This window comes from Physeter macrocephalus, chromosome 19 (genome assembly GCF_002837175.3).
Source record: "Physeter macrocephalus isolate SW-GA chromosome 19, ASM283717v5, whole genome shotgun sequence".
NCBI lineage: Eukaryota > Metazoa > Chordata > Mammalia > Artiodactyla > Physeteridae > Physeter > Physeter macrocephalus.
This window is the reverse complement of record NC_041232.1, coordinates 35,106,276-35,121,565: the sequence shown is the minus strand read 5'-3', so window position 1 is coordinate 35,121,565 and position 15,290 is coordinate 35,106,276. Positions and strand designations below refer to the sequence as shown.

The 15,290-nt window shown below is 41.4% G+C and overlaps 1 protein-coding gene across 2 annotated transcripts in view; it reads right to left on the bottom strand.

Moving 5' to 3' along the window:
- The window catches only part of COLEC12 (collectin subfamily member 12), a 213,688-nt gene that overhangs the window by 34,641 nt on the left and 163,757 nt on the right, over positions 1 to 15,290 (bottom strand). For both annotated transcript variants that reach the window (XM_024121023.3, XM_024121024.3), the window contains 3 exons: positions 12,502 to 12,624; positions 2,369 to 2,467; positions 578 to 1,624 (listed from right to left, as the gene is read on the bottom strand). In XM_024121023.3, the coding sequence (XP_023976791.1) occupies positions 578 to 1,624; positions 2,369 to 2,467; positions 12,502 to 12,624 (1,269 nt within the window). The remainder of the gene's footprint in view (positions 1 to 577; positions 1,625 to 2,368; positions 2,468 to 12,501; positions 12,625 to 15,290) is intronic.

The window sequence follows — 15,290 nt, the reverse complement described above, 5'->3', positions numbered from 1 at the left end:
CCCACAAATATTTAATGGAACACATTTGAGCACTGTCCACAAATTCTTAGTTATGCTTCCTTTCAAGAAATGGAGCTTAATTCCCTTCCCCCTTGGGTGTGGGATGGACTTAGTGACTTGTTTCTAAATTAGAGAATGTGGTGGAGGTGATGGTATGTGACTTTTGAGGCTAGGTCGTAAAAGGCATCGTGGCTTCCTTCTTTCTATTTCTCTTGGATCACTTGCTCTGGAGGCAGCCAGCTGCCATGTTGTGAGAACACTCAAGCAATTTCACATGGCGAGGAACCAAGGCCACCTGCCAACAGCTGACAAGCCAAGAGCCGTGTGAATGAGCATCTTGGAGGCAGATCCTCAGCCTCAGTTAAGGCTTCAGAAGACTACAGCCCTGGCCAATATCTTAACCACAACCTCATGAGAGTTACTAACCAGCTAGCTAAGCTAAGCTGCTCCTGAATCCCTGATCCATAGAAACTATGAGATAATACATGCTTATTGTGTTAAATTGCCGAGTTTTAGGGTCATCTGTTACGCAGCCATAGATAACTAATACAAACACAAATTCAGAATTTTCGCTTACCTTGTAGTATTGTAAAATTCTTGATGAGCTGTCCATGCTTGGAGTCCACCAGCTTCATTTCTTCCATAATCACTGATAAGTTGGCCACTTCAGTGTCCAACCTCGACCTCATCAAATCTTGTTGCATCCTGAGGGAAACAGAATCCAAACGGATGTTGGCCAGTGTGTTATTCAAGGAGGTCAGATCATCCGTGTGTTTGGTCAGCGTATCCGTGCACGTGGTCCTGACTTCATTCAGGTTGCTGGTCAGTGTCCGTAGGTAGTGGGCCGTGTAGCTAATGTTGCTAATGATGTTCACAATGTCGGTCTCAAAGAGCTGGAAGCGCTCCTCCAGCTGGCTGAACTTGACAGCCGTTCTGTTCTCTGCGTCCCTGTGTACATCCTGCAGATCTTTCAGGTTCTGCTCATTGGCTTGGGAGGCCGTAGTGATGTTGTCCATCTGCCCTGCAAAGGAGCTGAGCTGGCTGTTCATGTCCTCCAGGGTGTCATTGTTGGCTTTGGCCAAGGCAGAGTTATTGGCAGCCAGCGTCTGCAAGCTCTGCACTTTCTCCTTCAGCCAATCCGTGTCCTTCTTGGCTTGAAGGAAAACCTGCTGCAGGTTTTGGAAGTCATTCTTGATTCGCTGGATTGCCTGGCTTGTGTCATCCAAAGAGCGCTGCAGATTTGTGATGAGGTTCCTTTGCTGCACCTGGGTCAAGTTCAGGTTGTTGAGGTTCATGATGACCACGTTGTGAGAATACATCTGGCTCTGCAGGTTGCCCTGAAGCACACTCGTGTCTTGCTGCAGATTTGTGACATAGCCATTGTATGCCTGGAGGGTTTTGTTTACAGTGGTGATGAGGAAGGAGTTATTCTCCAAAGTTTCTTTCAGTTGACTCTGCTGGTCCACCAGTGCATCCCCGCTCACCTGTAACTTCTCCAGCGTATCTTTGTTCTTGCTAGTCTTTTCTGTAATCTCACGAAGCTGCTGACGAAGATCCAGAATGTCTGACCTGAACGTGGAGAGTTCTGAGTTGGTGCTGAGAGCTTTCTTCCCGGTTTGGTCCCCTGGAATAAGACACGTGTGTTACTCAGATTGGTGGGATGGAGAAGTGTTCAGGTGAGGCCACAGATCCCAGAGACCTAACTGGGATGTGCTCTATTTCATACATAAAACTCGTGGGATATGCAGACTGCACTGCAGTAGTAAAATCCATATCTCTGTTAAAACTGGGTCCTCAGAAATTGGAAAGGCTACTGAGTACTAGGACCGACTAACTTGGCTGAGCACTTATCTCAAAGGAAGGGGAATTTGCCTGATTCTAGAGCACTGGGAAGGACGTCAAGAAGGCAATAACCTTCTGTTTAATTCACCAAAATTCCTTTTTAAAAAATAGAAAAATATCACAGGATAAGAATAGGCTGGGATCTTTTATTTTTTTTAAATTAATTTCTACAATTTTTTATGAAGTTTAAAATATTTCAAATAGAAATTTACTGAGTATTTCATAAAAGAGCTTTTAATAAAGGGTATTTGTGGTTCTTTTTGATCAGGATTGGTCTTCAGGTTTTATGTGGCATATAATAGTGTTTTCTGGGGAGCGGAATTCAACTCCAAAATTGGTCCTTAACTTTAAAATTTTAAAGTCTTTGAATTAAATCATGAGGAAAGATTCAACACACAACATGAAAGTTTAAAGTCTTTCTGGGTGAATGTGAGTTTAGAGCCATGTCATTCTAAAAAGCTGTGGTCATTTACATAGAGTTGAGTTAGGGGATTCAACTTAATGGTTCACTCTCATTGCAGATTACCTAATTTTTTCAGGTCGCTTTCCACTGCTGTGAGCTTGTCATCATAGGTTTGGCGAGATGTCTCCATGCCACCTGTAACACTGTCCATTTTCTCTACAACTAAGATTTGGAAATCAATGGATTAATACACACACCTGCCCATATTTTATCTTTCAGTTTCAACAAGAGAGCATTTCATTACAGAATAAAGGAAACAGAGTGAAAGAAAAAGAGTATAAAAGAAATCAAATATAGGGAAAAAGCCATTCTTTTCGAAAAATAAGTAATGTACTTGTTGCAAACCCCAGTGTTAGTTTACTTGGTTGAGAACTGTATGTTCTTAAAAGCTGTTCTCAGGATTCTGTGTTGGCTTGGAGATTTTAGAAATTATATGGAACTCACTAAATATTCTTTGTATTATAGAAATCCTCAATCTGTGTTATTTTTTATATTAACTTCCATAGGTGGAGGCATAACACAAAATTTTGTCACTCATCAGACTCCCTACCATTCTTGGTAGGTGTTAAGTCGATTATATGGAAGGAGATTCCATGGCAAAGAACATCGAGCTCAAGTCTATACATAAAGTCGTTGTAAAAGGGATGCAAAGTCAAGGGTGTTTGCTACTCTCTGTCATGAGTTCATCACTGAGGCTTGAAAATCTGCTTCTCTGTAGTGACAAGTGAATCTTTATCAGTTCCCAAGAAGATGCCTAAGTGGGCTTCCAAATAATAATTTACTAAGAAGACTTTTTTCCCAGCATTTTCCTGATTGTACATGATAGGGAAAGTTAGTGATGCAGTGTTAAATTAAAGCCACTGTCATTATTCGTTCTCAGAAGGCAGTAATTCTCCATGGTTATGAATTTAAGTTTACCATTCTAAAATGTCTGGGAATTGTCTCCTAAGGCAAAAGAAACAACAGCAAAAATAAACAAATGGCACTTAATTAAACTTAAAAGCTTTAGCACAGCAAAGGAAACCAGTGACAAAATGAAAACACAACATACTGAATGAGAGAAAATATTTGCAAATGATATGACCCATAGGGGTTAATATCCAAAATATATAAACAGCTCATGCAACTCAATATCAATAAAACATGCCAATTAAAAAACGGGCAGATTTATTATACAAACACCAAACTTACTGAATTATACTTTATTGTAATTTAAAAGAGAATGAATATGTAACATATATGTATACACACACACACACACATACACACATATATATATCTTTTTTTAAATTGATTTATGGCATCCTTGATGCTTCCTTGAATTCCAAAGTTGCAGTGTCAGACTCACTTTCATCTATTTCCTTCCCTTTATACCAGCCTTCATCTTTTGTATTATTGGAATAAAAATATCCAGGTCACTAAGCTCTAGTCTATAAAGAAGAAAACTCTTACTCTCCCTAACAGTGATCCATCCTATGTCGTAATCTCTTTCGTCTTCTACCTTCTCTAATATTGTACCTCTTCATATAAATGAAAACATGATTCCTTCCCAATAACACCACTTCCCTGGAGGTCCTCCCTAGTGGGAACTGTAGGTATTGACATAATTGTTTACCTCTGGCACATCTTGATCCTTATCTTTGAAATATCTTTTAACCCTTTCCTCCTTTTGAAATCAGCATCACCCAATTTTACTCTACTTTTCTATCTTTGAGGCTATAAACCACAGAACTTCAAGACATGGTGTACCTTCTCTCTGATTTCAGCATCTTTTTCTTCTCATCCTTTCAATGCAACATTTCTCGAGACTTCAGTGCTTCCCTATTCATCTGGAATGGACGCATTTCAACAACTGTCTCTTGCTCCTTACAACTCAAGCCATGTCATTGTAACTCATCTTCCAGGAGATTCCCCCCTCACCAAAAAAAAAATCCAACCAACCAAACAAACAAACAACAAAAAAACAGGCAGAAGATCTGAACAGACGTTTTGCCAAAGAAGATATGCAGATGGCCAACAGGTATGTGAAAAAAATGCTCAACATCGTTAATCATCAAAGAAATGCAAATCAAAACCACAATGAGATATCCCCTTACACCTGTCAGAATGGCTATCCTCAAAGTCTACAAATAACAAATGTTGGCAAGGATATGGAGAAAAGGGAACCCTACTATACTCTTGGTGAAAGTGCAAATTGGTGCAACCACTATGAAAAACAGTAAGGAGGTTCCTCAAAAAACTAAAAACAGAACTACCATGTGTCCAGCGATTCCACTGCTGGGTATATATATGAAGAAAATGAAAACACTAATTCGAAAAGATACATGCATCCCAATGTTCACAACAGTATTATTTTACAATAGCCAAGATATGGAATCAACCTAAGTGACCATCAACAAAAGAATGGCTAAAGAAGATGTGGTATATGTGTATATTTATATATATATATATACACACACATATATATACAATGGAATATGACTCATCCATAAAAAAAGAATGAAATTCTGCTATTTGCAACAACATGGAGGGACCTGGGGGGTATTGTGTTTAGTGAAATAAGTCAGACAGAGAAAGACAAATACTGTATGATATCACCTATATGTGGAATCTAAAAAAATAAACGAATATATAAATAACAAAACAGAAACAGACTCACAGGTATAGAGAACTAATGTTTACCAGTGGGGAGAGGGAGGGGAGAGGGGCAAGATAGGGATTAAGAGATACAAACTATGTATAAAGTAAATAAGTAACAAGGATATATTACAGCACAGGGAAATATAGACATTATTTTGTAATAACTTTAAAACAAGTATAACCTATAAAAAAATTGAGTCACTATGTTGTACACCGGAAAATCAACTATACTTCAGTAAAAAAATAAAGTGTACTAAGTGAAAAAATAAAAATAAAAAATAAATGTCAAGTAAGAGTATATCCCTCCAGAAGTAACTCCTGTGAGATCCAACCTGTAGCAGCTTGGGATCAAGTCTGACTGGACCTCTTGGGAGCGATAGTTTTTTAAAAAATAATGACTAATTTTTTTAAGCATGAATATGTTTTATATATAACTTATCAGCCAATGGACCCAGTCTATTTTATTCAGCAAGTGTTCCACCACATGGGACTGCGTGAGAAGATTCTCCAGGCTCCCATCAGGAAGCAGAAGTATGTTCCCATGCGTACGCGTGACCTAAAGTGAACTAGGCTCCACAGCTCCCATCACCTTCCCTGGAGAAGCTCGTCTTGCTCTTCCTCAAGCTTCTATAATCTGGTCATAATGAAATGTGTGCTTTGCACCAAACGTTCTTTCTCCCTCAAGCCTTTCCATGCATGCTTCTCCCCACCTAGAACGTTCTTCCCTGGCCTCTTCCCCAAGCTAAGCCCTCCGTGCTCTTCAAGACTCAGCTGGTCACGTCCTGCGGGAAATCTTTGCTGAAGTTTATGTTGCAGGGGTCTCTCTCCCGATTATAGGTCTCTCGTCACTGTGTTGTCATGGTTTCTCTACTCTAAGACCCTTTAGGGCAGGACAATTTGTGTTGGTTTTATCTCCAGCTCTTAACTCAGTGTGTGGCGCGTAGTAGGTATTCATCACATCCTTATTCATTACACCGTTTATTTAAATAAATGAGAATCTGCCTGCTGGCTGCTGAGGCCTGTGGAAAAAATCGACTGAGCTAGAGGTTGTGCAAACAAACGTATAAACCAACCAATGCAGGGAGGCCTCGGCACTGGCAATGAGTATGGCATTTAGTTGAATAATTATCGGGGTTTTTTTTAAGATGACTATATAAACACAGAGGTATAGTTATAATAATCTGAGGGTTGTCTGATAGGCATGCACATTCCTAAATCCCTGGAAAATGGGAAGAACAAAATGTTTCATCGGCATTTTAGCAAAGCTAACCTTTAAAAAAAAAAACGAATGTTTACAAGTTTAGGTTCAGTTTTGAACCTCAAATCAAAACACATGCCTCAGTCTGTCCTCAAACCACATACAGGATCTTAAGTCCTGACCTTTTTTCCTGGAAGCCAAAGAAACCTCTGAATATGCTGACAGGCAGTCATTTTCTACCCTCTCTAAATTTTCTTCCATTTTACTTTTTAAAAACACAGAACTGTCATAGACAGATAATTCAGGTTTGTATAGAATAAAAGGAATAAATACATTCATTAAAAAAAACCCAAAAACCTGTTAGGTTTCTCTTTGGTGCTAGGAAACTCTTTGCCCCGCCCACAAGGATTAAGAATCGGTTACATGCACCAGTGCCTGTGTGTCTGTGTTTAAAAACACAGGATCTGGATATAAAGCTGCAAACTTGAGGGCTGCAAAACTGGCAGCTTGCTAACTGCTTTAAAATACTAGACTGATGGAGATCCAGAAGTAACACTTGCTGTAATAGCACATAGCATTTTCGCTGTTTTTTACTCTGAACTCATTAGCACAAATTCTCTGTCAGGAAAATAGTGGCAGACCATCCTCTCTGACCCTGGAAACTCCCCATCTTTGGAGGGAGACCTCAGTTTGTAGATTGTTCTCATATGAGGAAAACAAACATGAAACACAGAAGCGTCACGAGCAGTCTGTTTTTTCACAGGCTCCCCTTTATTGGAAAGTGTTTCTTGACAGATTTTTTTCTTCAAAATATTGTTGCTTTAGGTGTCACATCTGAAGTGTTGCCCTGCTTTAAGTACCTAAAACTCAATTCTCTAGGATCATCTGACAATAATACCTTTTCTATAAAAGCATGTTGGTATCATTCCTTGGACTGGGCCACTAACTTCCTTCTCCCTCGTCTGGATTCCACCCATCCTTTAAGGTCTACTCCAAATCTCACCAGCGCATCGTGCTAAGCCTTGCCTGATCATCTGATTCCACACCAATGGACCCTTTATCTGAATGGCAATAAAAACAGCCTCTATGGATTGCCTACTCTTTGCAAGGTGCACTGCATCATCACTGCAGTTAATCCTTATGACTGCTGTTTTACAGATGAAAAAAATTGAGGCTCAGAGATGTTTAGTAACTTGTCCAGAGTCACACAGCTTATTTTTTAAAAATTTTTTTGGGGTAAAAATCTGCACTTTACTTTTTCAATTTTAAAATTTTTATTATTTTTTTTGCCACACGGCATGCAGGATCTTAGTTCCCTGACCAGGAATCGAACCCACGCCCCCTGCAGTGTAAGTGCGGGGTCTTAAACACTGGACCACCAGGGAAGTCCTTCACACAGCTTATAAGTGACTAAATGGGATACCAGGCCAGGAGATCTAACTCTAAAATCCGTGCTTGCTCTATAATTCCACATTGCCCTTCATCCAGTATTTCTTTTTCCTAAATATGGTTTCTACCAAGAAAAGTCCCTTCAGGGGAAGGACTATGTCTTCTTTATCTTCCCTTTACAGTGATCATCCTCAGATGTTTACCAAGTATCTGCCAGGTTTGTGGCCCAGAGCTGGACATGGAGGATCCAAGAGACTTAGCTCATGGCCCAGGCCTTGGGGACAGGAAACAAGAGCAGAGCACAGAGCTTCTGCCTGGTGCTCACGAGGGTCTGTACCAGCCTGACTGTGGTCCTGAGGGAGAAACACGCCCCCTACTGGTACCTGGGACTTCCCAGCAATACCAGTTATGCTCCTTTGTGATGTAATAAAGACATTTCTACCTTGAACACTATTTCATATTTCATTACAAAAATACAGAAGATCTGGTTATAGGGTGTTATCCTGGATTCTGACAACAGCTACACAGTGTGATCTGAGGCACATCTGAAAGCCTACTTATCCAGCTGTAACTGCTACCTTGGCAGAGCTGAGCAGCAAGGCAGACATTTATGACTAGGAATGTTGCATCAGAGGAGGTTCTTACTGAAAAAGATTCAGATGTCTGTCTTTCATCTTTATCCTAATTACCTTAAGGTGGATGCCTGCTGGGCAGGACCACAGACTAGGATTTTCCTGTTCAGGGAATGTTCTGGAGGAAAAATGACCCACTGAATTTAGGAGGTGGCTTCTGTCATGGAAGCGTCACTGACCGATGATAAAGAGTCCAGGACAGAGGGTGCACCAAGCTGTAACTATCTGAGAATATGCTTTCTGTAGAGTGGCTGACATGCCTCATTGTCACAGCCAGTGTATTGACCTGTCTGGGTGACTCAGCAATCCTCTGACTTGTTCAGCAAATTCTCTGGAAGGAGCTTAAGTTACATCCTAACTTGTAGCTGCATAAGTGACATAAAAGGAGAAGTAAAGAACAGTATTTTTTTGTTTTTTTTTTATCTTTTTTTTTTTAACATCTTTATTGGAGTATAACTGTTTTACAATAGTGTGTTAGTTTCTCCTTTACAACAAAGTGAATCATTTATACATATACATATGTTCCCATATCTCTTCCCTCTTGTGTCTCCCTCCCTCCCACCGTCCCTATCCCACCCCTCTCGTGGTCACAAAGCACAGAGGTGATCTCCCTGTGCTATGCGGCAGCTTCCCACTAGCTATCTAATTTACATTTGGTAGTGCATATATGTCCCTGCCACTCTCTCACTTCGTCACAGCTTACCCTTCCCCCTCCCCATGTCCTCAAGTCCATGCTCTAGTAGGTCTGTGTTTTATTCCTGTCCTACCACTAATCTCTTCATGACATTTTTTTTTCTTAGATTCCATATATATGTGTTAGCATACGGTATTTGTTTTTCTCCTTCTGACTTACTTCACTCTGTATGACAGACTCCAGGTCTATCCACCTCATTACAAATAACTCAGTTTCATTTCTTTTTATGGCTGAGTAATATTCCATTGTATATATGTGCCACATCTTCTTTATCCATTCATCTGTTGATGGGCACTTAGGTTGCTTCCATGTCCTGGCTATTGTAAATAGAGCTGCAATGAACATTTTGGTACATGACTCTTTTTGAATTATGGTTTTCTCAGGGTATATGCCCAGTAGTGGGATTGCGGGGTCGTATGGTAGTTAAAGAACAGTTTTGAGGAAAACACCATGGAATTGCCTTTGCAAACTCTGATAAATAAAGGAGTTTCTATCTTCCTTCCTTCCAACTTCTCCTCCAGAGAAACCTCTTTTTTCATTGAATATTGTTTTTTGTTTCTTTCTTCCCCCCTTTTTTTTTTTTTTTTTTTTTTTAAAGTGGAGCGAGTTTCTCCAGACTTCAAAGGGAGATGTGTAAAGGGAGAACTTATCTTTCTGCCTCTTACCATGTTGGGTCACCAGAATCTTATCAGCAAGAAAGAGGAATCACTGTTCAAATAAAGGGAAAAGACATCTGGAAAATATCAGCATTTTAGCTTATTAAGGCTGTGTTTAAAGACAAAAATTGCATGTTGTGTTACCTTATTTTTGTCAGTAGAAGCCTGAGGGATGGGGACCCTGAAGGAGGGAAAGAGGGGCCTCCAACTTGTCTCACTCCCTCAATCTCTTCGCCCTTCATCCTGGCGAGATACACCCCAGAGCAGGCCAAGTGATCTTCAGGATTTTAAGCTTCTAGGTAGGGCCTTGAGTCGCAGCAATTGGCTTAGAGGTCCCTGGGCATTGATTGACTGCCTTTATAGAAGTCGGCCCTAATCTGTAATTCAACCATCCATCCATCCATCTTCTCATTAATTCATTCAGTAAACTTTATTGAGTAACTATTACATACTATGAGCCAAGTGCTAGTGGGAGATATGGTAAATAAAAGATACTCTCTTGTCTTCATGGAGCTTACAGTTTGGGTGGTGAGACAGACCCACTGGCCATAATGATATAGTGTGACAGGGGCTAAGAGTAAAAAAGGATGCCATGGGGACCAGCAGGAGGGCACCCAACTCAGCTTTCAGGGGCTTCTTGCGGGACATGTGTCTGAGGGAGACATGAAGGGAAAGAAGGAAGAGAAAGTCATAAAGAGAAAGGTGGAGAACAGGGAAAAGGTGTTCCAGGTGAATGGACCAGCCCACACAAATATGCCAGAGCCGAGAAGGGCTTTCCACTGTCATAAAAATGGAGGAAATATCTGTACATTAAAAATAAACAAACAAAGCCCCCTATTTTGTATCTTTCTGTATAATTCTTAAGGCATAAAGATCCTAGACCTTAATTTTTTGCAGAGGTAAAAATGACAAAATACCATACAGAGGTATTTCTTCAAACCTTTCTCATCTCTGTTTACTTTCATATCACACAGTGCTGAGCCCTAAAGATACCTATTAAATGACTGTTTTATTTCAAGCATCTCCTTTATCTGAGTTCACTAGGAAAAGTTGTGAAGTGAGTAATGACCTAAATGACCCAGTAAAGGAAGACAACCAGGCTGAATTACCTGGGACATAAAACACCTTCCTTTTCCCCACTAGGTTTCCTCCCCCGCCTCCCTCTGTCCAGCCCCGCCATGATTTAATAGCCTTTCTTAACACTTGCTCTGTTAATCCTAGGTTAGATTAACTCATCGCAAATGGATAAAATGACCTGGTAATTTTCCAAACTTCCATTGCCCAAGTTCATCAGTCAGCCCACTACAGGATGCACACAACTTTCCATGGAAATAGCCTTAAAAGTGGACTTAACAAGCCTTGACTATACTGAGTATTTTTAACATGTTTTGCCATTCTCATAGCTAGAGCTGTAAAAATGCAGTTATGAAGAAGCAAAGAACAGAGAGATTCAGCCACTCGCTACTGAGACCACCCTTAGGACAGGTGGCTCAGTTACATCATCTTTGCTCATCGCAATCACCTTGAAGAGTGGCATTATTATTGCCATTTTACAGATAAGAAATCAGAAACACTAAGGGGCTATGATTCATACCCAGGTTACACAGCCATGCAGAGGATTTAGCGTGATGCCCGGCACACCAGCGAGCACTTAATAAACATTCACAATTGCATTACAAATGGTGGACTCAAGAACTGGACCGGGACTGTCTGGTTCCAAAGCCCATTCTTATTCCAGTACATTGTTTTCTCAGGAAATCGATAAACACTGGGAGAGCAGTGGGAGGAGTTACAAGCTGGAGGGAATTCACTTTGCATCCTCTGTCCCCAGGTCAAGTCTATGGGGCAGGGAACAGAGAAGGGAACATGTGGGAATTCTCCACCATTAATCTGTCAGTGCTGAGGGAAGGCAGAGCGAAGATCAACAGACCCCATGTCTGCCTCCTGCTGAAACCAGGCATCACATCTATCTCGCATGTCTCTGTGAGGCTTCCATGGCTGTTTTCTTTTCTTTTTTAAATAAATAAATAAATAAATTTAGGGCTGTGTTGGGTCTTCGTTGCTGCACGCGGGCTTTCTCTAGTTCCAGCGAGCTTGCGGTGCACCGGCTTCTCACAGGCTCTAGAGCACAGGCTCAGTAGTTGTGGTGCACGGGCTTAGTTGCTCCGCGGCAAGTGGGATCTTCCCGGACCAGGTCTCGAACCTGTGTCCCCTGCATTGGCAGGCGGATTCTTAACCACTGCCCCACCAGGGAAGTCCACCGTGGCTGTTTTCTATTAAAGGGTTTACGTAGTTTGTGATTCTGAATCAGGGTGCCTTCTACCCGCCGTGTCTGGAACGGGGGTGGGGGGATCCAACCCACTTTGCAGATCTGGAGGATTCAGGCAAAAATCCTCCACTGACCTTAAACCAGACATGTTGAAAGAATGCCTGATGTGCTATAAAGTACAGTTGAGGTGGTGGTGCCACCTCTGTGTTTAATTTCTACAGGGTGGTATTTTTATGGGGGTATATAAACAGTGGCCACAGTAAATGTGCTGAAGAGAAACAAAAGGGAATTAATTGGCCAGTCCCTAGGTGAAGTAAGTCGTATCTCTTGGAGGTCTTATCCTCTGTCAATACAGTTTTCCCATGTGCTGACTCCAGGGTTTTCATGGGGCCTCTTAGAGATAAGATGAAAAAAGATAGAGGAAGAGGGAGTATTTGGAAATAAGTAGGAAAAAGCAACAAAGAGGAAAAAATTTTATAACTCATAGAGGACCATGATTATGGTTGAAATGACTCAAAAGGAATTGCTACTTCTCTCCTTTCAGATCCCACAGCTACAAGAAGCTCAAGACACAGAGATGGAGCTTAAGATGTTTACGTTTTGTTGGCAAGAGTTATATTAATGAAATACTTCACACTTGCAAATGTACTTGTTTTTTCAGGCTTAAATTAATGAAAGAAAACTTGCTATTTGGAAGGAAAAAGGAAAGAGTACTTACCTTTGTATCCCAAAATGGCTACTGTGATTGTTAACAAGGCACACAAAATGTATAATAATATGATAGAAAACTTCAGTGCCCAGTTATTTTTACATTTGGTACATTGTGTTCCTTCCTGAATACCTGTAAGAAAAGTCAAATCTTAATAATAGTAACGAAAAACACATTTCAAAAGTATCTTTTTGCATTTTGGTTCAAATACTATAACTAAGAATATAGTTTTTACATATGCCCTACTATATGATGAGTGGTATTTTAAAATTAAATATACTTGAACAACACGAGCACTTTAAATCTCGCCATTATATTATTATAAACGTATTTAATGACTTGAAAATAGAGAACTTTGTATCATAGGACAGTTTCAAGATCACATTCCATTATGATAATTATAATTTCAATAAAGATCTCTACATGACAAGAGATTGAAAACACCCAAATCTACTGTGTCAGCCATTATTGGACCTACAGTAATTCAGACACAACCACCACCACCAACAACAAAAAAATTGTGACTTGTCCCTTGATGTTTGTTTCAGTGGTGTGCTCGAGCTAGTTCCTACTGGCTTGCAAGAGTCAATTGTCAAATTTGTAGGAATTTTGGGAACTGGTTGTTAAACGGTTGGCAGCTTGAAATCAACCCTGGAGGGAGTATTTACACCATGGAAATTGGCAAACACTACAAATGATATGCCCTCCCACACCCTCAATTGCTTTACCAGCATGCCACTGGCTATACTGTACTATAACCTATAGCAGAAAATATAGGTAATTTTATGATTAAAATGCTCCACATATAACCATCTTTGTACATTACATATATACAGAAAACAGACACTGACCCTTATTTAAGTTATCACAGTGATTTAAATAACAACTAGGGAACAACCAGAAAAAACAGACATTTTTGATGAGAGGAGGTAAATTTTTAGTGCTCACAGCTGAACTTTTTGAAAAACATTCTAGTCTAAGTGGTAAACCACCAACACTTCTGCAAGTGACTCCAGAAACTAACCCATAAAAAGGGAACTTGCCATCGGACTGATGAGAAACACAGAAGACAAAGACTCTTGACATTTTAATGTGAAAATCACATTGTGAGGAGTATCGCGAGAGTCTTCCTTTCCCTATGTGTGTCTTACTAATAGCGTCTCCCAGGAGCAACAGCACATAAAGCACTGATCTTCTATGATTGTGCTCAATAACTTTTTTTTTTTTTTTTCAGTACGCGGGCCTTTCACTGTTGTGGCCTCTCCCGTTGCAGGGCACAGGCTCCGGACGCGCAGCCTCAGTGGCCATGGTTCACGGGCCCAGCCGCTCCGCGGCACATGGGATCCTCCCGGACCAGGGCACGAACCCGTGTCCCCTGCATCGGCAGGCGGACTCTCAACCACTGCGCCACCAGGGAAGCCCTGTGCTCAATAACTTTTGATGGGTAAATTGTTAAGATTAAGCCACAGCTTAAGTTTCTTTCTTAAGTTTCTCTCCTTTGGTTTGTAATTTTACGCATTGTGCCCTTCCTCGGTGAAAAGAGTTCTTCAGCTGTGTTTAATGCAAAATGATGAGAGAAACAGCATAGAACAATGACTCAAATTAAGTTTCAGGGTTTAACCAATCCCTCCAGTGTTCTGGGCTATACACCCAAGGGGAGGGGGCTCAATCTGTCTGTTCCATGACTTAGAGCAATGATTCTCAAACTCCGCGGTGCACTGGATTCACTCGAAAGGCTTGTTGAAACACAGCCTTTCTAATTCAGGAAGTCTGAGAAGGCGCCTGAGAATCTGGATTTCTAACAAGTTCCCAGGGGCTGCGATGCTGCTGGTCTGGCCGCCATGCTTTAGAACAGTGCTTCTCAAACCGTCAAGTGCTTACAAATCACATTTCCATCCAATCTAAATACCCCTACCATCCCAATCCCACAGGTGGTCAAACTCAGACACCTTGAAGTCTTCTCTTATACTTATTCTCTAACTCAATCGGTCATCAGACCCTGCTAATCTTCCTGCGGATATTTTTGTCATGATCATCTCATCCACAGTTTATTGATGTTCGTTTACTGCCTACACTGTGCCAGACTCTAATATAGGTACTTTACATCACCTTTAATTCAAATAATAACCGTTCAGGATGGCATGGTAGTGAGAGCTGAAATGACATCCCATAGACATGATAGCCAGGATTCGAACCTGGGCCTGTCTGACTCCAAACGCCATGACCTCTGCCCTACACCACGGTGCCTCTCTGGTCAAGCTTTCCTATCCATTACCACTGCCACCATCCTAGTGTGAGATCTTCTGATCTCAGTGGAAGATTCCTCTTCCATTCCCACTGGAATCCAGCCTCACCCTGTAACAAAATACTGCTGACCTCATGATGATGCCAAAAAGAAAAAAACAAAAACAAAACTTTCAATCGTTCACCCTTAACTAAAGGATGAACACACACACACACACACACACACACACACACACACACACACACACACATACACATACACACACACACACACACCTGCTCGTAAGCTCTCTATAATCTGGCAGTTTAAGATGAAACAGGGCTTCCCTGGTGGCGCAGTGGTTGCGCGTCCGCCTGCCGATGCAGGGGAACCGAGCTCGCTCCCCGGTCTGGGAGGATCCCACGTGCCGCGGAACGGCTGGGCCGTGAGCCATGGCCGCTGAGCCTGCGCGTCCGGAGCCTGTGCCCCGCAGCTCGCTCCCTGGTCTGGGAGGATCCCACGTGTCGCGGAACGGCTGGGCCCGTGAGCCATGGCCGCTGAGCCTGCGCGTCCG